Source organism: Haemaphysalis longicornis, unplaced genomic scaffold (genome assembly GCF_048455015.1).
Source record: "Haemaphysalis longicornis isolate Haplotype H1 unplaced genomic scaffold, Haemaphysalis longicornis Haplotype H1 scaffold_5, whole genome shotgun sequence".
NCBI lineage: Eukaryota > Metazoa > Arthropoda > Arachnida > Ixodida > Ixodidae > Haemaphysalis > Haemaphysalis longicornis.
The window spans coordinates 148,844,287-148,870,149 of NW_027526385.1; the positions used below are offsets into that span (position 1 = coordinate 148,844,287).

A 25,863-nucleotide genomic window follows, 5' to 3' on the forward strand; every position below is an offset into this window, starting at 1 on the left:
CTATTGTACACGGATGATGCAGCAACAGTGCAGTTTAGTTTATCAAAGCGGCTTTTGTTTTCCAGACAAAGGAAATAGGAAGAGCATGTGGACATGAATGTATACTGACCACGTTTTTATTCCTGTGCTTGGAATTCTGCAGAACCCTGTGGAGGCGTATTCTCGGATATGAAAGGAACCGTCAAAAGCCCGCGTCACCCTAACTATTATCCACGGAACAAGAGGTGCACCTACGAAATTGTTGCTGCTCCCCGACACTGCATCATTCTCAACTTCACACGTTTCGAACTCAAGTATAAGGTATGTTCATGATACAAAAAAACACCGCTTTAAGAACATCACAAGTGTGGCTTTTCGTTTGCTGCATTCATTGCCTGTAATTATGAAACCAGACCTCGGTTTTCGGCACACATATTAGGTATAGGGCGTTCAGCGTTTTTTAACCAGAATTCCAGTCCCTTGGCAGGTGGTTTCCGAGAGGTGAAATTAAATTAAGCCATCTATGTAGGTTCTTGCATAGCTTGCGTCGGACGCAGATGTGACATAAGAGAATTTCGTTCAACGTCTTACGTTTACGCCAAAGTAGATATACAGCCTGTCCTCAATAACCTTGATCAGGCGTTTGATTAGTGCGTTCATTGAGAGGTACAAAGTTTTTCTACCGTAATCCGTGCTGCGGTCACCTATGACTTCTTGCCCATGTTTTGCAGTGATGTCCGTTCGCGTTCCGCGATTGGGACTAGGTAACTTGGACCAACATAACTTGGTGGACAAACAATTTTGCTAGTTCTAGTCCACTTGTGTTGTCTTGTATAGTTCTTGTCCATTATTATACACTTCTTTGATTGCTACTTATGGCACGGGCTTCCAAACTTCATTCTGGCCTGTTGTAACGCTTTGAATGGTATGGCGAAGAGGTGCCAAGGGGGGCGGGGTACGTTTCACTAGCGGTGTCCTCTGCAACTTGTAAAGAAGGGGCTAGTTGTATTTTTATATTACCTAGTGTGCATGTTGCGTCGAAATATCATGAACAATGGTCGTGGTCGTCATGAGCGGGTTCTAAAATGTCTTCGCTTTTGCTAGCGCGAACGACCGTAAGGTAAATTTTTGTCGTTCCGTTGTTTAACTTTTTTACCAGTGCACAGTTTCTCAGGCTAAGGCAGGCAAGTTTTGCTGAGAGTGTCCTGAAAGGGGGAGGTTGCGTCTTAGAATGAGCCAATCGTGAAGCTCAAAAAGGCATCGACGGGCTCCTGTGTCGCAACCCGCTTTCTGGAATGATTGAAAAACAAAGCGCTATTTTCACCACCGTCTTGAGGAGGTGGGTCCATGGATGCGCTTGTTATGTAGTCAGCATGTGAATGTTGACTTGGGGATTGCAGCGCACTTTTATCCCCTAACACGTGGCGTTGCAGACTCGATCTCTCGATACAGACATCGGGCTCCTAAAATTGGCAAGCCAACAAACTTCATGATGCAGAGTGGTACCCTTCAACATTTTGTTAAGCATATATTTGTCGGATTTAAATACGACCATTGTGAGTAATTTCTTAGACAGTTTTCAGGTCAACAACCCCCAAGCCTGTATAACAGGTGTGTGTGTGTGGGCGGGTGTTTGTGTGTGTGTGTGTGTTTGTGTGTTTGTGTGTATGTGTGTGTGTGTGTGTGTGTGTGTGTGTGTGTGTGTGTGTGTGTGTGTGTGTGTGTGTGTGTGTGTGTGTGTGTGTGTGTGTGCGTGTGTGTGTGTGTGCGTGTACAGTTTTGTTTAGGCGTTTTCGTGAAATGATGGAGCACAGGTTGTTTTTGCATGCGCTGGGGTAACTCGAGAAATGGTTCTTATTTGGCTTGTACCACCAGAAAAGCATGGTGTCTTCCATAAAGCGCCGGAGTATGTATGCTTTTCGGGCGAAGTTGGCTAGGCAGCGCCAGTAGTACGTGCACAGACCGAGTAATCAGCGCACACCCTTCCCGTCCTTTGGCCGAGGAATACTTCTAGGGCTGAAGTTTCCAGTGCGCCAGAAGGAAGCCCTCCTGCATTACCGAGGGGCCTCCGAAATGTCAGGTCCTCGTATGCGAGGTGGTGTATTTCAAGCTTAAGCGATAGCCCTGAGAAACGACTCCCTTAAGTACAAGCTCTCAGCATGTAAGGTACTTGCCTGAATTCCTTGAGAATACAATAATTTACGAGAGACAGGTGAGACAGGTGTATGACTTCAAGCCGGCGAGCGTATTGTTCATGATTAAACGTTTCTGCTGCAATGCGCAGCAAAAACGTAATGATTAACCCGAACATTCCACAGGGGGTAAATAACAGTGTTCTCTCGGTGTCTCTTGTCGACAAAAACTTCCAAGGTTGTCTTTAGATCCATCAAACAAAAAATGAATGAATGAATGTATGAATGAATGATACAATCTTAAAAAAAAGGTGCTGTTGTGTGGCACCCGAGGGGGTATTGAGTTGGGCATGCTATGGCTTTTGCCGGCCCGCAGGTCCTGTTCCACAGGTCCTGAATGGCCATCGGCCTTTCCATCTGATGGCTGGAGATTATAAAGATGAGTTGTAGATGGGCGTTTACTGGCAGTACCTCATAGTGTAAAGTGTCGAGTGAGGGACTGTAGGTACAGGTGACTTGATACCCCATTGGATATGTAGTCAGGAGGAGAGAGCGGTTGTATAGGGTGATGCTTCCCAGTAGTCTGAAGTGGGTAACTTCACCTCTTGTTGGTGGCGCGTGTTAATCCGCCCATTCTGCCGTTTGAGCTGATAATCCTCTAAAATGCCAGTGTTTCGTAGGCGAGGTTTTTCATTAACTTCGACGGGCCCTTCCTCAAGAGAAACAACCTGGTTCGTATAATCGCTGTTACTGGCGTGCTCCACCCGAAGGATTCGTGAACGAGAACACTTTCTATTGCGGCTTGTTAGGCGGTATCAATCTCTGCGCTCTTGACTGTGCTTGATGGGATTACCTGTCGTTGTCTCTTACCTGGCAAAGGCGACAGGGGCGGGATGGTGTGGATAGGAAGGTTATTTCACATGTACGGTATTTCGCTCGTCCTTGTATTTTGTGGACATTGCTCTAGCTCGATAAATTCTTCATGCCTGGTTTTAAGCGGGTGAATATTCCGCGGAATATAACCCACGCCTATTGAGTAGTGCATTTTGAGAGGTATACTTTTCTAATAATGTTTAAACGCTTGTAAAATATAAAATACTACACTATAATGTCAGATATTAAGGCTGTGTGAGCAAGCTTGAATACGACAAAGAGGTTTACTGCATGAATGATCGCCCCCAGAGAGCACGCGATCTTAGCTTGTCCAAAGGAAGCATGCTGTCAGCCCACCGGGCCTCTAGCGGCTGCACCTTCACTCCAGTGAAGTTGCCACCCTCACTGCCTGCCCTGACTGATGAGAGAGGGGTATCTTGGTAGCTTTCGTAACCAACCAACCTCACTTGACAATTTTTCAATTAATCGTCACGTCCCGAATGAAACGTTGTCGGGGACTTTCAGATGTTTTTATAAAATTTTCTGTAACATTTTACTTTGCATTTTATGTATGCTTTTTGTGCCATTAAATGTGCAATATGTTTGTGGCGTTGGAGATTGCTTCAATTAAATTCGGATTGTGATAGTATTACTCAAGAGAATTTCGCTGATCTTCGTGGAATCGTATGTATGTGTGTAACAGGCCATATTAAGTACGCGAGAGCATAGAGATGTCGATAGGTCGGGGTATGAATAAAGTACCGTCTACTAGTCCTGAGTTCCAGTGCATTGTCACAGAGTTCCGCTTGCTGTCACATTTTCGCATTCGAAGACTTAATAGTCAACGGTGTGGTGTAGACAAGCATTTATTTCAGCATGAGTTGTCATGTCTACACCCAGGGACAATGCACCTAAGGTAGAAGCGAGCGAGGAAGACTAGCGGCTGCGCACCTTAATCGAATTTTCCGACAGAAAATGCCGCACCATAGTCGTCCCCTCCCACCTGATGAGGCTCGACAGTGAACACTCCCATCTCGTAGTTCGCCCTTCAGGAACGCTTCAGTGTTAGTGGAGGCGTCGTTAGTTCCTGGCTGCTAGCATTTTTGGAGGTCTTGAACGGTGGAAACTCTGGAATAGTGGAAAGGCACAGACGCAAAATTGAACTTTTGGACAACAAGTGCCGACATATTTCTCGATACGAATAATCGATTCTTTCGTGCTCTCTTTTTTTTCGCAGTTTGACTGCTCTGATGACAGCCTCCAGGTCTACAGCACCACGTTCAGTGGCACCGTGAATAATTATGGACGAAGTTGCGGTACCAGAGCCCCAAGCAACATCACTTGCGAAGGAACCAAAGTTCGTATGGAGCTTAAATCGGGAAGCCAGGGAGAGCATACCGGTTTCTTCCTCGACTATCAACAGGGTAAGCTATTTGTTATGCATTTATCCGTTCAAGTTGAGTGCTATTTTTATCGCCATCTAGACCTTGAAAACGTTTCCAGTATGGCGAGTGACAAAATTGTCACGAGATGACCAGGGGAATATTATGCTCTGGTGTTGACTCATGAAGTCATGAAGAAGTTATGCAGATGTCATATTTTTATAAAGAGTAAAGTGTAAATATTAAGTACAGGGATGAATCATTGCGCACTAACTTTTGTTAATTAATGCATTGATAAATACCAAAGCTGCAAACTTCTTTATTGTGGCAGGAAAGTCATGTCTTTTTCCATCAGAAAAATCGGCCGATGTTTCAAATACAAAACCGTAGTTTTATATATCTGAATGTGTGCCAACAAGCATACACAGACTAACATTAACTTACGTTGTTTATTTTAAATAGTTGGGCACATTGATATTCGTACTGTAACTGAACCTGGGTCACCAAAGTACTAGGCGGGTTATTTTCACCACCCATCATCAGCATGTCGACAGCGGCACAAGAGGTAGCGTAGTGCGTGCAGCGATGACTTTGCAACGGGTGATATGTCACCATTACGCATGTGAGTAGAACAGCATAACCCAGCCAGACAAAACATGGTTCTTTGGTAGCTGACACTTCCACTTTCGTCAGTTTTCTTTCTGAACTTTTTCCCATCGAAAAACAAAACAATCAGACAAAGGAAAGAAAGCAAAGACTGATTTATAAGTAAAGAAATCTTGGCTTAGTACCACCAAGCAAGGTATATTTAAGAAAACAATAACCTGGCGTTAAGCAGACGTGGATGAAGAAAACAAGAAACGTCAGGTAGAGGAGTCAACATCCAATTTTCAAGTTTTGTAAAAGATATATTGATTTTGTCTTCTGAGAACGCAAGCAGTACTTAACCTTCTGAAGATTTGATAAAAAAATGAGATTACGCAATGAGCTAAACCAACCGCAAGAATCTAAAGAGGTCTTAAGAAGTGTAGGCCCGCATAAAACAAAAATTGAGGCATCGAAAAAGTATGGGCCAGGATTCTGACAGCGTCACCAGACGTGTGAGAACATCATGTTAAGAGTAATGAAAATTACGTCAAAGAATTGGCTGATGATTTCTATACTTCCTAATGCAGAATTTGTGCGCAGCGTGAACTGTAGTGTTTTCGGTGACGGCCAATAGCTTCTGCGTCTCAGAAATTCATCGCGTGATCAACAAGGGCATGGCTAGTCTTCCACTATCCCGCAGCTCATTGCTGCCGCCGAGCACGTTGTTGTAAATAGTGCTTTAACCTCTCTCACAAATGTCACAGGGTTGGAATGAGCTACGCAACGAGGGGGACTCCAAAGGACCGATATGCGTACAGCACGCAGCGTGTTCTGGGCTTTTGTGGCGCGGTCTCGGCAGTGCTCTCCCCCTTACACTTTCGGCAGATTTTCACCCTCCGCTTTTTTGAGAGCTTCTGATAAGATCAGATAACAGCAGACCTCTTAAAGGATGGCGGGAAAATTGTACAAGCAAACCTGGCAAACCTGTACACGCAATGCCTAATGACCGCGAGTGTACCGTAATCTTGCAAGAGCGGGAACATCGTCTAAATCCATAAGAAAGACGACATGAAGGACTTGAAAATTGCAGGCCGATCAGCTTACTTTCAGTCGTGTACAAGGTACTTACCAAGGCAATCGCTAACAGAATTTCGGCCCGTTAGATTTCAGTCAACCGAAAGAACCATCAGGGTTTCGTAAAGGCTAGTCAAGAATGAACCATAGTCATACGATGAATCAGGTGATGGAGGCGTGCGCGGAGTATACTAGACCCGTATATATATATATATATATATATATATATATATATATATATATATATATATATATATATATATATATATATATATATATATATATATATATATATATATATATATATATATATATCTAGAGAAAGATCAAACTCACAAAGCGCGCAGAAATAGTATAAGTAAAGAGTAACAGAGTAGATCTCTAGAGAAGGCAAGCGTGGAAGCGGGCGGCAGAAAGTTAGATGGCCAGACGACATCAAGAAGTTTGCGAGGATAAATTGGTCGCAATTAGCGCAGGACCGGGATAATTGGGGAATAATGGGAGGGGCCTTTCCCTGTAGTGGGTGTAGATAGGCTGATGATGAGGATGTTTAATCTGGTGTTAATTTTTTTGTGCTTCTTTTTCTGCAGTATATACCGAGTGCGCGGTTAACAACGGTGGCTGCAAGCACGTATGCGAACCAAATATACCAGGAAACCATACTTGCACCTGCCGCACAGGATATTTGCTTCACCCAGATGATCGCGATTGTAAGCCTGGTAAGTTAAAATAAACAATATTTATAAACAACATGGCTATCGTTGCGTTAAGTAAGCGATAATTTATCTTTGTATTTCTGTCGAACAGTATGTTTCAGTCCAACAGTATTCTTGCTGACTCACTGGTAGTTTGTGGACTGCTAGTGGTCCATCTACATGACGATTTAGTCACCCTGGCCTGAAAACGCATGGGTGTGTTTTATATCACCCACTGGCGGCTCTTCTAGTAATAACACGGGACTTTCTAGCAAAAAGACTCACGGGAGTACTAGTTGTCACAAGCCAGTTTTTCACTCCCCGATCGGGTGACCTATAGTTGGGTCATGATTTATTTATGAAGAAGAAAGGGGTTACGGCATAGGAGAAGAGAGAGAAACAAACTTTTAATGGTGGATAAGCCAAAGGTGAAGATTTCATCGGAGAGTAGAAAGAAATGAACGTGAGGAAACCAACCATGTTCTCAGCTGGATGCCAGTGACACGAATTGTGTAAAATGGGAAAGAAGGTTTTATGAACAGAAAAAAAGTGGCAGAGGAGGGCAAGAATAAAAACGGAGAAAAGAGGCAGAAATGGGCTTAGCAAGGGTGGTATGTCAGTAAAAAGAAAGGAGAATGAGAGAAAGGTAAAGGGGAGGGGAGAAGATGAAAAGAAGAAGAAAATTGGAGGGATTAGAGCGATGGAAGAAGTTTAAAAAGACTTAGGGGGAATAGAAGAAGGAAAATCAGGGCAACAGGTCAGAAAAAATCGGGTCGGATCATTTGAGGGGTGGCAGAATGGTAAAGAAGCGGCGGGTACAGAACAACACTTTCATCTTTCGGGCTTATTTGTTGTGTCGCACATGTACGAGTTAAAATTGTAATTTCGCGCGCTAGCGCACAATCAGAAGAAATCAAAACAGCGCTGAGAAAGGGCAAAAGGAAAGAAAACACAACGTATGGGGTGCCTTTTTCCGAGCCCGGCGACAAAATACTAAAGCAAGACAAGAAAATCGTGCACCCCTCCGTCTAACGCCACGATGGTTGAACGCGAAGCTTTCTTGTGAGCAATTTCTTGATTGTCGTCTGAGCTTGGACTGAGTTCCAATAACGTCGAAATGCAGCAATAGGGTGGACGCGGGCAATATAACGTGAGGGACCAGGGTTCGATACCGGACTACGAGGGCGTTTCTTAACTTTACGTTGCCCACGATCATTCATCATCATCTTCAGAGAGAGACGGCTTTTAGCAGGCTGTTTCCGCGTTACAGACGCCGTCAGCGAGAACACATAAGCCTCGCTTTAAAAGGAAGATGAAAAGAGACCACGATAAGCAAAAGTAATTACGAAATACAAACATAAAGGAACAATACAAGTGGTAATGAACACGCAGTAAGCACTTTACATACAACAAAACTGCCAAACACGTAGAAAATATACCAGTAGGGAAGCAAGGCCAGTAACGGCTTCTACAGCTTCGTTTTCAAGAATCCAGAGAAAGCACCTGTTCGCTTACTAAGGTTAAAGACACATGCTTACGCAAGCATTTTGTGCCTTAGAAATTACCTACGGAAATGAAGCAAAAAACAATTTTTATATACGATTAGTGAATTTCAGGCTCACGCTGCCTCTGATTAGTGTTTGCAAACCTACCAGCTCATGACAGCCCTGGAATACTTTAGCCGCGGTGGAGCCGCACGGAAGCTGCAGCGTACGGTAGCTCCGAAATTTTTCATACCAGCCGTTTTAAATGCAGAGCATTTCAGTAACTCACGATGTCACCCGCGTTGACGTCCGTAGTCGTAGTCCGCATCGCTGCCACTACACTATATAAAAAAATAATACTCACCGGCGCCAGGTTTCGACCCCACGACTCTGCGGGCGGAACGCAAGGTACATGGTGCTCTACCCACTGGGCCACAAAGCCGACACATAACGGAAGGTTACGAACGCGCCTTATATCCTTGACTGATTCAACCGTCGGCCACAGGTGCGCCCTCTCCCCCGCGTCCTCCTCACCTTCTCTCCGCTCGCAACACCCTCTCTCGCCACGTTCGGTTCAGGCGCACAACAGTGGGGACGTGCGCTACACCCTCTCTCGCCGCGTTGGGTTCGCGCTGAGCAACAGTCGGTTCGCGCGCAAGAACAGGTGGGGGCGCTGGCATCGCGCTTAAACCACATATGTCGTTCGCGCGCGCTCCGGTTGCTAACATCTGTGGCGTGATCAATTCACGTCAACATCACGCGTTCGTGTGGTGGTGCGATTTCGGCGCTATAACACTCTCTCGCGAGGGGCATTGGATTGGATTCGATTGGATTGGCTTGGATTGGCTTGGTTTGGCTTGGATTGGATTGGTTTGGATTTGGATTGGATTGGATTAAAGTGGATATTGTTGGATTGTTTTGCGTCACAGCCGCGACACGTTGCGTCATAGCAACGGCAGGGGGTTCACGTCACGTTTCACCATCGACTTCATCGACAATGTCTACGCTGGAAGACAACAATTACAACAACAACAACCAATACGTAATCCATACGACTTGCAGGCGCGCCCCCCCCCCCCCCCCCGCGGAAATGCTCTGCATTTGATCGTGCCCCTCGCGAGGGGGATGTTTCTTTTTGTTTAATTTTTCAGAGAATGGCGTAAGCCTTTTCCCCTGTTGGTCTTTGGTTACACAGTGTTGGTGCTGGAATCAATTCCTGTGGGAAAAACGCGGCGGTGGCTCAGTGGGCAAGGCACTGTGCTGCTGTGCCGTAGCAGCACTCGGGTTCGATTCCCAGTCGTGGCGGCTGCTTTCCTTATGTAAGAAAAAATAACCGGCCATGTGTAGAGATTTTGGCACACGTTAAAGGTACCCAGGTGTCGAAATTATTCCTCAGCCCTTCACTGCTGCGCGCTTCATAGCCTACGGCGGCGACGGCAATTTGTTCATTGAAAATTCGAACTTTTTTCTACGTGGTAATTGTCTTTTGTTTAAATGGTTACAATAACAAGTGTTTCTTCTCGGCCTTCGAACAAGGTCCCGCAAGCTGTTGGCAAGGGCTAGCTATGGTGTAGAGGTCTTGAAATATGTCCTCAAACTCGCTGTTTGTACGCACTAAAGGTACAACGGCTTCACCCCCCTTGGATCCTTTGGTTCTCAAATAAGGTATGCATAAAACATGATATACATCAGCGAAAAGTAGCTCTCAGCGATATAGGGTAAATACTGAAGTTGCATCATAAAATGATATACAGCCTTCATAATGTTGTAAATCCGATAATAGCAGACTAAAATGGCACCGGTGTAGTTTGCCTTTGCAAACACAGTCGTGTAGCTGCCCAGTGCTAGTTGGGCGTCATGTACACCTGGTGCGTATTACGACCAAGACATTTTCATAGGTCTTGGTCGGTTTCTTTGCTTACAGCTGTGTATTCAAGGAGGGACTCTTGGTTAGGTTCTTGGCAAGAGTGCTTTGTTCAAAGGTGAACAGGCGGGCTTGCGTTCCTTCGTGGTTGGGGGCCACATAGTTTGCTCCTCAGGAAGCATAACTCGCAGCCCACAGTACAAATAGCTATATCCGTTCAAACCCGCCGCTGTGGCTCAGTGGAAAAGGTGTTGCACTGCTTAGCCCTAGGATGCCGGTACGACTCACGGCCGTGGCGCCTGCTTTTCAGAACGAAGCGAAAAGCGAAAACGTCCGTGTGTTCCAGATTTAAGACCCACATAAAGATCCCTAGGTAGTCAAAATAACTCGGAGCCGTACATTACAACGCGCCTCATCGCCTCTGTCGCGTCGGCCCGTTAAACCTCGTAATCAATCAATCTTTCTGTTTAGTTCTGTTGTGGGAAAGACGGTGGTTTCTTTGTGATCGTTATGAGGTCGGCAGAATTAGTGGACGTGGTGTTGTTTCCCACACACAATAGACAGCGCCATTATCGGGGTGCGCGGAATGTTGCGAAAGACGGTGGTTTCTTTGTGATCGTTATGAGGTCGGCAGAATTAGTGGACGTGGTGTTGTTTCCCACACACAATAGACAGCGTCATTATCGGGGTGCGCGGAATAATGCAAGCCTTCACCCACAATGCACAAGCCCGGGTACCGAAATTTGGTTCACCCTAAACAAATGTACAAAGCTGCAACTTTTCGCTAACAAACCACTATATAAAAGAACCTCTCCATGTTAGGGCCAACTAACGTAATAATGTAAAGGCGAAAACACACTAGGTTTTCACCTTTACATTTTTAGAACGTTCTAGGCATCATCATCAATTTGTTGAACTTACGGGGCTTTGAATGAAACGTTATGGTATTTTATGGTATAATACGTATTTTACGCAAGGCAATAGTATTTGTTAAAGTTTAGAATTAATACCACATTAACCCTCGTGTGTGTGGAAACAAATAGTCCACCAAACAGACTGAACGAACACTAAGGCAATCAAGTATTCTCAGTTGGAAGGCGTACACTAATAGTGTTCAAAGTTTGATCGATTGATACTAGAGTTTAACGCGCCGACGCTACACAGACGATGAGGCGTGCCGTAGTAGACAGCTCCGGATTAATTTTGACCACCTGGGGATCTCCAACGGGCGCGGAAATCTCGAACACACGGGCGTTTTTCATTTTCGCCTCCATCAGAACGCCCCCACCCCGGCCGGGAATCTAACCCACGTCCTTGTGCTCAGCAGTACAACGGCATAGCCACTAAGCCACCGCTGCGGGAATATGGTTCAAAGAGTTGAAAAAAGTTATGAAAAAGTTATGAAAAGTTGAAAAGACAAAACTCTACACTATCTGTTGAACAACCTTTCGTTTCTAGTAATGCTTTTTATCTTTTTTTGGAATTATACCCGCCATTCTTAAAACTGCGCATTCGGACGGGACAAGGAAAAGAAGACACTGGACGTGCGCAGTCCTCTCCTGTGTCTTCTTTTCCTTGTCCCGTTCACATGCGCAGTTTTAAGTATAAGTTTGAACCAACTAGCCCAACAATATGCTTTGCTGAATAACCGGCCAACGTGTCATAGAAACGTCACATAATTGCTATTGCACATTTAACATGAAGTTTTTTTCTTCCTGTGCCAGAGAACCTTCAAGGGAAGATTGTACAGCTGACGAGTGTGACCCAACAGAACACGTTGCTGGTCTTTTCTTGGAAATGGCGTGATGGCGTGGTGCCCAGCAAACTCTCGGGATATTATTTCAAGGCAGTCTCCTCTGGCCATATCTTCCAAACCACGCTACCGTCTACACTGTGCAACTACACGGCTCACGAACTTTATTTTTATACAGAGTACGAGGTCACTCTGTGGCCATACTACGGAAAAAAGGGTCAATCTTGTGAAAGGCTGGGCAAGCCTATCTCGCTTAGCGTACGGACTCCTGCTTCAGGTAAGGATATGATGAACTGAGCAATATATTGTTCAAAGAGTCCTGTCGTGTCATCTTGTGCAGCAAAGGTGTCTGGCCCACCCATGGCATGAATTTCTTGCTGTAATAGTAAAAGAGCCTCCCAATAATCCTTTACGCGCGTAAACATAATTATTTGTCTTGTAGAAAAGGGATGCGCTGATCTGTAAAGCATGTAACTGGCATTGCTACTACTATCGCTCGATAATGATGATAATGATGTTGGGATTTTAATGGCCCAAGGCCAACTAAGGGCAAAGAGCGCTTTACACAAGTCGCTTCATGAGAGGGACATAAAAAAAAAGTCAAGAATTTCAGTAAAAATAAACAAAATAAACCACAGCGTAATGAAGATGACTGGTGTAAAGGGCCAGGTTGTCAAGATTCATGATAAGAAATGAGATGTAAAATTTTTACGTCGGTATGAACCACGAAAACGCGTTTGATTGAAAACATGGGCTTGTCTCCAAAAAAGTATGGCGGGTGTTGTGGAACATGTCGTCTGTACAGTTAGGGGAAGTGTTTGCATCATGTTAGGTCTAGTGCCTTGCATTGAATGAGTATGTGGATTACGGATAGGCCCTCTTCACACCCGCTGCACATGTGTCTTCGAGACCCAGTGAGCAGGTGGGAGTGTGTTACATGTGTGTGGCCTACCCGTAACGTAGCCCGTCAACTTCTGTGTGTCTGTTGTGTGAATCGGCTGTGTATCGTCCAAAGTGTGGTTTTACAATGTGCAGTTTGTTTTCTGTCTGTTCACTCCATTGTTTTTGCCATGTTTTCCGTGGTTGTTGTTTTATGTGTTAATTGTTTTCGGTGTAGGGTAGTGTTGTTATGTGCACTGTGTTTGTGAGTGCAGCCGGGGCCATTTCATCGGCCGTCTTGTTTCCCGCTATTCCTGAGTGGCATGGGACACCACAAAAAGTCGCCTCAAGGTGTTAGCCATATGTTAACATAATCGTCCTAAGTACAATATTGATGAAGTAATTATTGGAATTCTTTCGGGATGATAACGCCCGTACAACGCTTAGTGAATCAGTGTAAATGACACATTTTGGAATATTACATTGACAATGTGATTCACAGCAAGATAGATTCCCTAAGCCCCTGCTTTGACAAACATGCTACAAGTTACACTCACGGTCCCAGAAACATTAAAATCGGTAGCGACACATTGCGGAGGCAGTTTTGGAGGCGTCGCTGGGAAATTCTGTAGACTGGTACTTTTCCTGCAGTGAGAGAAAGTGCTGCAGAATGGCATTTTTTGGTATCCCATTTTTGTCGAGTTGGATGAAAGACAAGTCACACAACACAGTGCGAAGGGTCCTAGGCGTGTTTGTTATCATTAGAGTGGTAATACTCCAGCTGAGCAACTATACCCCATACACGATGTTAATGAATTATTTTCTGCTCTCTGCATTTCAAGCATATGAATATTTTGCCAAAGTGCGGCGAACCTCCTGTAATACGTACCTGAAGCCTGCTAATAAAGGGTTGAAATATTCAAACTTTTGCTGGCAGCGTGCCGGCACAGAGGGTACTTTTGACCACTCCGTGCTTTTGACTAATGACCGAGTTTTATAAGTTCGATAATATCACTTCTCTGTAAAGTTTGCTGGAAGGGTGAAAGTACTCAAGGTAAATATTTCCAACTGGCAACAAAACCAGAAAATTGACAGAAACCAGAATGCAGCTCACGTTTTGCTCGAATGCTAGTCTATTAAAGAAAAGTCGTTGCTAAGAAACAGGACACGGCAGATATGCGCACAGGTGTAGCGCTTACTTTAGTAAAAGTGACGCGACGCGACGTGTTGCGCACAAAAAAAGAATATAGTTTTAACTTTTAATTTCGGTCCTCGCAAATTTACGAAGCGAGTTACCATGAGTGCTTCATGTTGTTTTATGTCGAGGGACAACTACTGGGTAGGAACTCATTTGGGTTGGTTGTATGCCTGTAAATATAACAAATGCTTTTCTGTGCATCAGGTAGTGTGGTTTCAAGTAGAACGATAACTTCGTCAACTGTCTCGCAGCCCCCTCAGCCCCGACTGCCGTCAAACCGTGGCCTCAGACCTCTAGCCATCTAGCCTCTCTAGCCATCTTCGGACCCAAGGCATGGAATTCGAAGCCAGACAGCTTCCGCGTGCAGTGGAAGCCGACTGACGCCGATGAAGCCATGGTGCGCATCGTAAAACTTACTGCGTCTATGGCCAGCGAACTGCGAAACAAGAACTACGTCAACATCACCTTGTCGGTTGAACCTGGACGCACGTACAACGCCTCCGTCAGCGCATGCGGTGTTGGAGACCTAAAGGAAACTCTCGTAGGACCTGAAACTGCGTCCACGTTTATAACCACTCCTTTGGGTAAGAGGTAGTTGTTAACATCGCATTGGATCTCTCACGAGATATCGTACAGTGCAACACCGGGAAAAATGTCATTGTAAAAAAAGACAACACGAAATTAAGCAAGTAAGCAAGCAAGGCGTTGCTTCTAGGCTACTTAGCACAGGTAACAAAAAATTTGCGTTATGGATAGGAACGCCGCGACTACGGTTCATTTCAGGTGATTTTGAGCACGAAGGCTCTTACATATGCTTAGCCACAAATATGTTAACTGCTGTTACAGGAAAACGAAACAACGGTAGCTCTCACGCATGGTCTTGCTAACGTTGCTAACATTATAAATCGGCTGTTACAAAGAGAAGGTTTTATTGCGAACACGTAACAGACTCAGACGACAGTTTTTGTCACAAGTACTATGACGTTCAGTAAAGCTTGATGTCGGGCTAGTTGGTGTAGCATTCTTTTGAGGGTAAGTTGCACATGTTAAGAAGACTGAGACGGACACGGGAAAAAAACGTACACTTTCACGAAAAGACGGCGCAAGTCGTGAAAGTCTACGTGAAAGTCTACGTTTTTTTCCCGTGTCCGTCTCAGGGTTCTTAACAAGCGCAACTTACCCTCAAATGAGTACTATGACGATTCGCTAAAGCAAGCACCGAGCGGAGAAGAATTGATTCAGAGCGAAGGAGAAAGATAATGCGAGATGTGAGCTCGGCACTTCGCGTTCACGCTTAGATAAACTTCTTTGGCCATATTGCGTGGCTTGGGTTAACAAACAGGCCACTGGAGTAAAAAAGATGCAAGAAAAAAAAAATCAAGTAGAAGAATAAAGGTTATAGGCGCAGCAAGAAAGGTGTGGACAAGAACAGCAAGCGAACCGGGGAAAGTGGTACTGCCCTGTGTATGAGCGGGTGTCCGGCGTCATTTCGGGATGGATAACACACGTCACACGGTTAAAAGGGTGGCACTGTTAATTTCTTGCTGAAAGTATCTGGTACTAATTGTTTCTAAACTTCAACTCTATTTTCAACATCATAACTTAGGTGGCCATCAGTTTCAGGATATAAAGCTGAGTTACGTTTATTCAATGGTGCACAGGCTTGTCAGTCTAGAGACATAGTTAAATACTACGATTGAAATAGGACTCTCAGTCTCGTCAGTCTAGAACATAGATAAATAATACGCTTGAAATAGGACTCTAAAGGCTTTCGTCTGCGTTAACATTCATTGTTCTTGCGTAGGCTCAACCCACGCTTCATTAACAAATAGAACTCATATCATATCTATTACATTACTGTGACCCAACTCAAACAATTTTGTTGTGGACGATTTCTGAGTAGAATCCGTCACTTCATTTGTAAACGCAAACGGTTGGTATACAATTTTCTCTCTAGAATGGACACACATTTTTTGCAATAACCAACTTTACTCGTGATGTATCACTGAGAATGATGTATTACTTTTCTATTACAGCACCGGTACTCCTGTCAACAAACATTATCGACCCGAACAGTGCAGTCGTGTCGTGGCAATCTACTAGCCCATCTGAAAGATATGAGGTGCGTAGTCGAAGCTGCCATCAGAGATGCCAAGATATACAACCGTGTGCCTATATTTTATTCACACTAATATGTCTAGCGCCTGTTCGTAAAAGAAATGTTTTTACAGATTTCTACAACACTGGGTCAGCTCATAACTGAGCATCTTTTAATGCACATCAAGGTGAAACACATTCCGTCCTAGCGGAAAGAGACTGCACATTTGAAATAGTCTTTTTGTTCGTATTTGTTGTTCCACAAGATGTTGCAGTCTTTAAATGCCGTAGAACCTTGCAAAAATGTTTTAGACTACAAGAAAGTATGTACTCCCGCTGAAATAACCCGAGTCTCGAGATTAACATCGGATTGTCGGGTGTTTCATGGTTAAATCTACTCATTTGTAGGTCCGTGGAGCGCGTCACAGTAAATAAGCGGAGCTCACTGCTTTATTGCTGCAGCTTGTCTGTTACAAACCATACAACAAAATTTGGCAGAAAGAGTTCTGCAATGAACGCCCCTGGACCATCTGGCATAGCAATGGCTTGTGACAGCGGCTCCTATATTGCCAATAGACACCGCGAAAACTTCAGAGAAGGCACAAAGTACAAAAGTATTGAAAATACGTCCTCTTCTGTAGAAAAAACTAAATATATAAATACCATGTTACTGGAGCCTCTATATGACTGGGAGCCACCGTCTGTGACCCTAAATCATTGCGTGTATTCCATGTATCGCAACAGATTACCTAATTGTCATGTAATAATTTTTATTGCTTGACCACGTAATTACGCGACTGATGTTTCAATTAAGTGGGCGGACGATGATCTACCGTAATCCACGGAGAACTCATCATGCTTTAGTTGAATCTCAATATATACCTCGCCTACTTATATAAGTGATTGATAACCAAGAATAACCCAGCTCGAACGAGATCTACTACTCGCATTCCTCGTACCGCAATACATTGAATTTTTTTTACTCCTAGAAAATGAGCTTGTTCACTTGATGTGTTACTAGAACACTTCCTCATCATGTTTTGCAAGCCTTTGGTCTTTAATTCTCTTAATTGATCATCGGACCAAATTTTGGCTTAGCTATGTCCTAAAAACTGAGGCAATTTGTGCGGAAACGTTTTACTGAACACACGCCCCTTTCATCACCATTAAGTTATGCTCAAGTGTCTGTTATACCAACCGGTTTTTTCCTTAGGGTGAATCCGCGTGGTTGGCGTTTATTTGCAAATATTCATGCATATATCAAGCTGGTTGTCCTAACTAGTTCACAGTAAAGGTACGACTGGTATTGCTATGTATTTAATATTGAAGATTACTACGTATTTAAGATGCAACATTCTATTGAAACCAAGTTTGGCTGATAGGTTACCGTAACCTTAAGGGAGTTGTGGTCTCCGCCGCTTTCCCCACTTCCTCGTTTTTGCAGCCTTCCCATGCCACAATAGCGATGAAACCGTGTTGTTGGTTACGATGGAGCTACCGGGGTTGTACAAAGTTGAAGTTTCGTAACTATGCCAGCGAGCTCAGTTTGCGGTTTTTTTAAATTTTTCATTCCATCTAATCGCTACGATACGATGGTTTCTATTGAGCTGAACAGATTTGCTTTCCACAGCAGGGCTTGGTACTGAAATTTTCTAGTTTCTCGGATGCTGGTGTCGATGAGGTTAAAAGTATTATGAACTGCACGGTTTAAAATTACTACACCTTAATGGTTGCCTAGATGCTTCATTCTTAATTGTTCGCCTGAACGAACACATTTTTCCGCTACCTTCTTTTTCGGTTATATCTAGCGTATTAGCCGTCACCTGAATTATAATTCGCTGTCATTCTATAGCACATATGTCTTGAAACATTCCGAACGTGACGCAATAGATTACACACATTTTTGTTACGTACAGCAATAATAGATCAATCCTATTTGACCTGCTTTTTAGAAAGGTGGACCATGCGAGGCTAAAAGAAAGAGTGCGCATCATTTTTAAGAACTGATTACCAGAAAATACAAACTATCGCCCATTGCGGAAATAAATCTTTTCTGAAGTGGAGTAGAACCATTAATTGCTTTTTTAGCGCGCATCTAAATATAACCAGCCTGGTAATAGTATATTTCCCTATGAAGTGCAATGCCATATCATGTGTCACCATAGCTGGAACAAAAATGTTTCAGGTAACCTTGACCTCTCAAAACATCGGCCGAACAGAAGATCCAAAAGACACGTTCTCACACCTTTCACTTCGTCAGGTAAGCCGAGCATGTATACGTTTTAAACATTTATTACCGTCTCTTTGGGTATGTGAGTTTTTCGGCTAGCTTAGAACTGACATGTCAAGCAGACGTAAGACAACACATACGGCATTGCGAAGGGACCACTTGCCGAGCAAACAAATTTTTCGTTTGGTTTATGCGAAGCGACTGCAGTGCAAGTAAAACAAAAAAAAGAATTCCGCGGATTTCATTCAAGCTGGGTATTCTATGTTGAGACGAAGACTTTGTGACCACACCATACCGGTTATACATTTACTGTACGTACCGCATCAGATGTTCGATTTCCACAGCGGCTTGCTATAGCCATGCCATTCAGTAGTGCATTGTGCAGCTCGAGATATATTACACGCTCCACCCACTCGTACAGGGAATAGAGATTCCGGCGTTTCAATGCCATCTCGTCTCCAACCTCAGTAGTGACTGGGGCCAAAATGCAGAGGCGTCTCATAGCCTTTCAGCGGGGCTCGTCTCTCACAATGGCGTACGCCTTGGAGCCAGAGCGTGCGGGTATGCAGACGAGAGGGTTCCAAGCGAGCAATGGAGGCTTTGAGAAGTTTGCTGAATGTGCTACAGCTCAAGTAAAGTCTCTTGCTCGAGTTTGCTTTATATTAGAGGATGCCACTTCCGGCTACATGAAATTTGTGGTCGACCGCCTCGCACTGCCCGGCGCCGCAGCTGGGCTCTCTGTTCTCTTTGCGGAGGTCATTTTTCAGATGCCTAATCCTTTTAGGTAGATTTTTAGTTACACCAATATCTGAAGAGGTGCACTGAGCGCTCGGAATTCAGTAAACCACACCGCGTGCTGTGCAATCGTCTGTAGTTTTCGAAGCCTTGTGCACGATGTGGACGCCTTCACTTTTATATACACAGCTCTTGCGTCGCTATCTCCTGGGGCATCAGGGGCCGGTAATACCTTTATAGGTACGGCAATCGGCTTTTCCAAGATAGACGCGGGGTCGGTACTTAATCGTTCTAAAACACAGTGCGGCAATTTTTTCTCTCTAAGAGTCTGTTGGCAGCTGGCGGCGTATTTAAAACCCCTCACACTCGGCTGTTCATTTCTTTAACATTTCTTTAAGGACTATGCACATGACGTTTTGGTGTGTCATGGTGTTATTGCTTTAATTTATGGTGTTATTATTTCCCGGTATCCGCATCGCAGAGAAAAATAAAGAGACAAATCCCTCTTAGGCATCGACCACCGGAACTTTGAAACATTGTGGGGGTTCGTTACGTCCTAAAATTCTGCAAAACGTCGGGCCCAGTCTTCCGCAAAGAAAGCTTGCCCATCGTCCATCAGCCTGCCACGGCTGTAGGTCACCTACTCTCCCGCCATAAAGACAGCGCGACAAGACCAAACAACCCGAGTGGTTTATCGAATTCTCTAAACCTACCTGAAAGAATGACCCAGAACAAGAACGACGTGGGCAAATCGGACATATAGGGCAAGCCTATCCCTGAGACTGAAAGGCGCTCGACGACCAAAGCTGATTTAACTGTAACGGCCATCCTGGAAAATAATGGCAGCATATCCACTCCGTGGATGTTGCGAGGGTGCGGAGTACGGCGACTCGAAATGAAATCCAAGTTGCGCCCCGAGTGACATCAGACTTGGGCTACGATCGTCATTCGATTTGAGCCGTGAGTTGCACCTTGATTATTCCCTAAATGAAACTGCAACTAACGGCTCAAATGGAATTTCGCTTGATTTTTGCTTGTTGGTGGTGTGCGCGCGGATAGACGCCGACGGACATTGGAAGGTCTTAAGGTACTCCGCACCGTACAGGTGAGGGGTAAGCCGTTGGACTCCCTGGTACTAAGTCACAGTCGTAGCCCAATGTGTAAGACGACTGACACTAATTTTCTGGTCTACCAGGAACAGTCTCGAATTCTGTCGGTGCGTGTGTGATTTTTTGCGATTGCAAATGCTATGCGCGTGGACTCAGACGGACATTGTGTGGTCCTATGGTACTCCGCACATAAAACCCAAGCTGGACGAAGAGGGTTTTGCTTGACTATGGGCACATCCAGTGATCTTAAGAAAGTCCTCTTTACTCGCTTGGCACCCTGCCGTCTGTGTCCACGCACGGACAGTGCTACGAGGTGAAGGAATTTTGAGAGAGCAGCCACACTGAATGGTTAAGGGCCGCCGCTGTAGCGTAGCCTCAGTCACCGCTCCGGAAGGAGGGGAGACGGCTTCGAGACGTCCGATTCTCCTTCTTCTGTGTGATTATATTTCTTGCTTCTAAGTTGTCAATGTGACAGATTTCTTGCAAATGCTTACTTTCGTGTTGCAGTTTGCTAGGAATATTTGGAACAACTTCTCATTCATTGCTCGGTGCATCGCTGCTTCGCACAATGTTAATTGTCTTTTTAAATATAGGCTATAAATACTATGGGCAAAGGTTGAGACATGGTAAAAGCGAGAACGAAGAAATACAAATAATCAAGGGTGAAGAATGCGCTGAGAACACATGTTTCGGATCTTGGCACTTACCATTTCGCATTTTCTACTTAATACAATGCGTTGGCGTCTCTTTGTAGCGCATCTGTTTGGAGAGGATTTGGCCCTGCGTGTAAGAATAAGAGTCAGAAATGACAAATCACTAAAAAGAGAACCCTAATATTTGATCAGCAATATGTGGGATGAGAGATGATTTTGAACAATGCCTTTTGTTTTTGAAATCGCCTTTTGCTTTTCACTACGTTTTGTTTTTTGTTCGCCTAAGAAGACTTCTTGTTTGTTCTGTGTCTCTCTTGGCTGCACTGGCACTGAAAGGACGTGGACAAAAAAATTAATTCAACAGGTTTTTTTACTTGTACGATGGGTTTCCTCCTTTTTATTTTCGTTCCTTTTGTTTTTGGGAGGACACATACACATTGCCAGCACTTGGAGTCCGGCGGTATGATTCTGTATCATTGTTGTTTTCACACCACGCCTACTGACTGTCGCACGTGACGACCCACACACAGCAGCAATGAGCGCACCAGGTTTTTGGATATTTTTTTGCTAGCTTCCTTTCCTCTAGGAGCCAGGACACACAAAATATAAACAGGAAGCCTGACTTACCGCAAGCGTGTCGAAAAGAGGTTTTCTCTTCCCGGCAGATCTTAACGGCGGTGCAAAAGTTTGGCCAAAAGTTTCCAGCCAGCAGGGTCACCCGCTGCTGCTCTTTCGCTCATCCGTACTGCTCGGCTCATCGCGCTGTTCTATCACGGCAGTTCCATCAACGGACGTGCTGGCGGTGTGTTGAAATGAGGGGGAAATTAATATTGTTATTGAATGAATGGTAGTGACAACACGGGAACAATAGCTTTAGGCTCTCTTCTATAACCCCTTAACCGACTTGCGTCGAGGAGCGCCATTGATGGACGCGTCATGATAGAGGACAGTGACTGTTCCGGGCAGGGTCTCTGCGACCTTGGAAATTTTTCTCGGCATACTCAAGGTACTTAGAAGAATAACACAAACAAAACACTGGAGAATCGCTGCTTCGCACTTTCTACAGCTGTCACGTTGATTGGGACTGTTTCGATAGTTTTTTTTTCTCGTTATGGCTGAGTGATGCTGTCACAAGTGCGAAGTGACCTTATAATTTAACAAGTGCAAAAGTATTTTTGAAAACTTTTATTTGCATACCTATTCCCTGTTCCCACTATCCCCCATCCCCCCAAGGGCTTATGACCTCATTAAATAAACAGGCGATCAATAAATCTCCTCGATATTCCCGCTCCGATGCACGTCGCACTTAGAGGAAATATTTCGATTCGCACGTAAATGAAAGCATCCAGCAGTATAGAATATTCTTAAAACTAAGGAAAAGCCGCCACTCAAAAATTTTCCCAACTTGGCTTTTAAATCCAAAATGCGATTGTACATGAATTCTGCAGGAATACTTGAGTGCGAACGATCACATGCAAGGAGAAATTGTGAAGAGAAAAAAAAACGTGTACATAAAAGTATACAAGGATCAGCAGAAGGAGAAACGATAATTTTTATATCCCGTACTGATGGTAAAAGTCGTACAATGGTTTTACTTTCAAAATTTTTATTGCGGCTGTCGGCCTATGAGAGTCAGTTAATCGCGAAACCATATTCCAGGACAAGTTATGGGGAGCAGCGATTGTCTTCTCAAATACCTGGGTTACTGAATCAGTACCCTGAGATCTTAGATCTCTTACATACCCATGTTTCAAAACAGTTTTAACTCTTTCGCTACCGCAGAAAATTGACCAATTTTGGGGGGTCCAAGAAAACATTTTTTTTTCTGCTAAAAAATTATTTAGGCACTAATTGCAGGAGCACAAAATGCAGATTACTTAACGGCCTTTCCAATAACACCAGTTTTTTAAAGGTTTTCATATATCATAGTTGTGAAAAAAAAATATCAAAATCAAAAGTTTTGTCAAGTTCTCGAAAAAAATGATAAAAAAGGAGTTGTGTATATCAAACCACCGGTAGTAGAAAAAAATTACAATATACATTTTGCAGGGAAACATTTCAAAAACACACCCTAAAAAAATGTCGACTTGCGCGGAACAGTTTTTCAGATATAAAAAAAAAAATGTTAGCACGCACGGTTCTCGTGTCATGCGGTGAAGCCCAACCTCTAATTCAAACTGTGCAATTTTGGGTGGTTCCTTGGAATAAATCTGGCGGTTTGACGTTATCAGAGGCACCAATTTGCCCCCACATAACGTAAAAACATCTTGTCAATGGCTGACTTTGCATTAACAGCGAGCACAATATTTGGGACAAGCACGCGATGCAGAAAAAAACATGCATGAAGTTGAAAACGGAACGCCGTGGCTGATGTTTGTTGTCGTTCACGGTCAGTTATCTCTCAAAACATAAAGCTGAGCTTTATTATCATCTTCTTACTTGCAATTGTAGCCTTGCTCGCAAAAATGAGGTACGATGAGCTAGAATCGTCCCCTGCGATCTTTGGCCGAGTAGCAGTGGCGCGCTAAAAAAGATCAGCACAACGAGCCTCCTCTATTGCAGCGCCACCTAACATTTTTCAAATGAAACAGTACAAAAACTTATCAGAGACTCCGTCCCAATAGACAGTTCAACTAAGCAGCAACATTAGACACCCGGATATACCCTCGCATGAAAACGAAACTGGAAGGCGAACAGCTGGCAGTGTAAGGCCAGTTTGAAGCGCTGTCCTCGGCGGAACAGATATCTGGCGACTGGGTGTGACCTTTTGACTTGCATCTGAAGTTCTTATCGCAGAAATCGGGTTAGGGTGGGGGGAAATGAGGAGCGGCGTGCTTTGTTCGAGGATCAGTCGCGGACGCTTCAGGCGCCATGGCAGTTGGCCTTGAAGTTGGGTAACTGCGTAGTTGCGCTAAATATGAATTTCGCGATGCAGAAACGAAACCGAAACTGTTGTAAACTGTTTGGGAATGGTCCTGGGGTAAGTAGAACTACCAGAGTACATAGGACAACTTGCGCAAAGGCAATAAAACTGCCTAAAATCATAAAGTAGCTTTGCAACCAGGCACTGCTTGACATTTTCAGCCGATTTCTGGGATTATTACTGTCAGAGCGTGAACCTGACGATTGAAAATCGTTTGCTAGTTCCCCATTCACGCCCTGATAGCAAAAAACAAGCGCTGGTGCAGAGTAATTACGAGTTGCACGCATTCTTCGTTGGTAGCCTTGAGGCGCGATGACCACGCCCCTTTTCCACAACCAGGTGATTCAAAAGCGTGTCAAAAATCACGTTTCCGTTGCAAAAATGAAAACAAAACTGATTTTGAAAGGTCATTTTTTGATCTAACTCCGAACAGCTTTACTTGTTCGAGAAACGCCTGGAACGCTATGAAAAGGCGCTCCCAAAAGTATCGATCAAATTGATCGATTTTGATAGGCGCGGTAGCGAAAGAGTTAAATAACTATGATAGCATTATTCATTGCGGAAAATTAATTTCGCACTGTACTGTTTTGTCTGGTTTTATAGCGAATGGAAACCTCCCAACTGTGTGGTCATCTTATGGTCCTTTGTGATTTCTGTTCTGGTTGACTGTTTAGTTTTTGACTTGTTGGTGTAAGTTACTTTGCTTTTTCTGAAAAAGAATCACTATTATGGTATATTATTTCCACGGTCCGAAAAATGAACTCTTTATCGCGTGTATCATTTTAGAGGGATTTCTCGGTGTGGTACAGTGTATTGACTTGTGTTGTGCGTAGTTGAGCAATTTGCTTTCGTTTGTCAATATTTTTATGCTCACAGTTAGTGCACTTTGTCTCCAGTTGTTGAATGGGCGTCGTGGCCCCCTCAGGGGTTAATTATGACTATAGCCCCGCCACCCAAGACAAACTTGTAATGACGATTGTCTTGAATAAACGAAAATGAAAAAAAAATAAAAACGTTTGTCAGTTGGTTTTACTACCGAGCCATGCATGGTTTGAACCTATAGATTACAAAGTGTTATTGAGAAGAATTGCTTATCTTTTGTGGTTTTAAGGCGATTTGCACATGCAGTAAAGCACCCCACAAAATATGTTGTTTTACCTATAACGACACGCGTGTTTGAATGACGTCACTGAAATGGCACTCCTTAAAATGCAGAGCCCCTCGTCGATGGTCTTGTGGAGAAAAACCAGAGACAATCGGAACGCAAGTGTTTGGGTTGACGGCAGCCACATGACATTGTCCTCTCACAGTCTTCCGGTGTGCGAACTGCTCCCATGCGGGACCTACGCAGTGCACATCCGTTCGTGTCTTGCCGACTCGTGCAGCGACGCTACGACCACAGTTTTCAAAACATCGCCAACAAGTAAGAACAGTTCTTGAAAACACTGAAGGACAGGTGTTGGGGACGGTTTTATATAATTTTTTATCGACGCCCTGTATACAGGGGACACCCAAAAATCTGGTGGTACTGTAACGAAGAAAATAAAAGTTGAGGCCCTGTGCGGTAGCAAAAGGGCTATTCATACGGCTAACCTGCACCCGCAACTACCTACCACCGCTAACACCAGCGTTCCGTCCACTCTTTTAGCATCACCCTGCTCGCTAGCTCATCACTCCAACTCCTTTTTGCTTCCATACCTCACAGCTGACACCAGCTGGACGTAATGGTATAACGGCGTGGCATTACTATTTCCTCTCGAAAGGGCGTCTACTCGATGCTGAAAAGAAAACTGGGATGTACAGTGCTCTTTCATCCCAAAAAAAACTGAACACACGTATAGCTGAAAACCTCATCCTGGGTATAACATCGTAGGCGGAAGAGAGAGAGAATAAACTTTATTTAATGAGAGGAGTCAAGCGGGCGGTTTCCTCAGTTCAGGACCCCGTTGGAGCGTCCAGCCGCCTCAGCTCGGTGGATCAGCCGAAGCTGCTCTTCGAGGCTAGAGCTGGCCAGCACTTCCTCCCACTGCTCAATCGAGGGATTAGATATCGGGGAAAGTGAGGGGTTAAGCTGGCACTCCCACACCATGTGATACAAGGTGCAGGGCGCGTTGCAGAATTGGCACTGTGAGTAGTATATTGTTGGCCAGAATAAGTGGAGTTTGGTCGGGTGGAAGAGCTTCAAGCAGTCCTAACGCCAACATTTAGGGTTACA

The 25,863-nt window shown here is 44.3% G+C and overlaps 1 protein-coding gene across 2 annotated transcripts in view; it reads left to right on the forward strand.

The window, feature by feature from the left end:
* LOC144138732 (uncharacterized) overlaps positions 1-25,863 on the forward strand; it is a 170,743-nt gene that overhangs the window by 25,149 nt on the left and 119,731 nt on the right. For both annotated transcript variants that reach the window (XM_077671152.1, XM_077671150.1), the window contains exons 5-6: positions 143-300; positions 4,222-4,408. In XM_077671152.1, the coding sequence (XP_077527278.1) occupies positions 143-300; positions 4,222-4,408 (345 nt within the window). The remainder of the gene's footprint in view (positions 1-142; positions 301-4,221; positions 4,409-25,863) is intronic.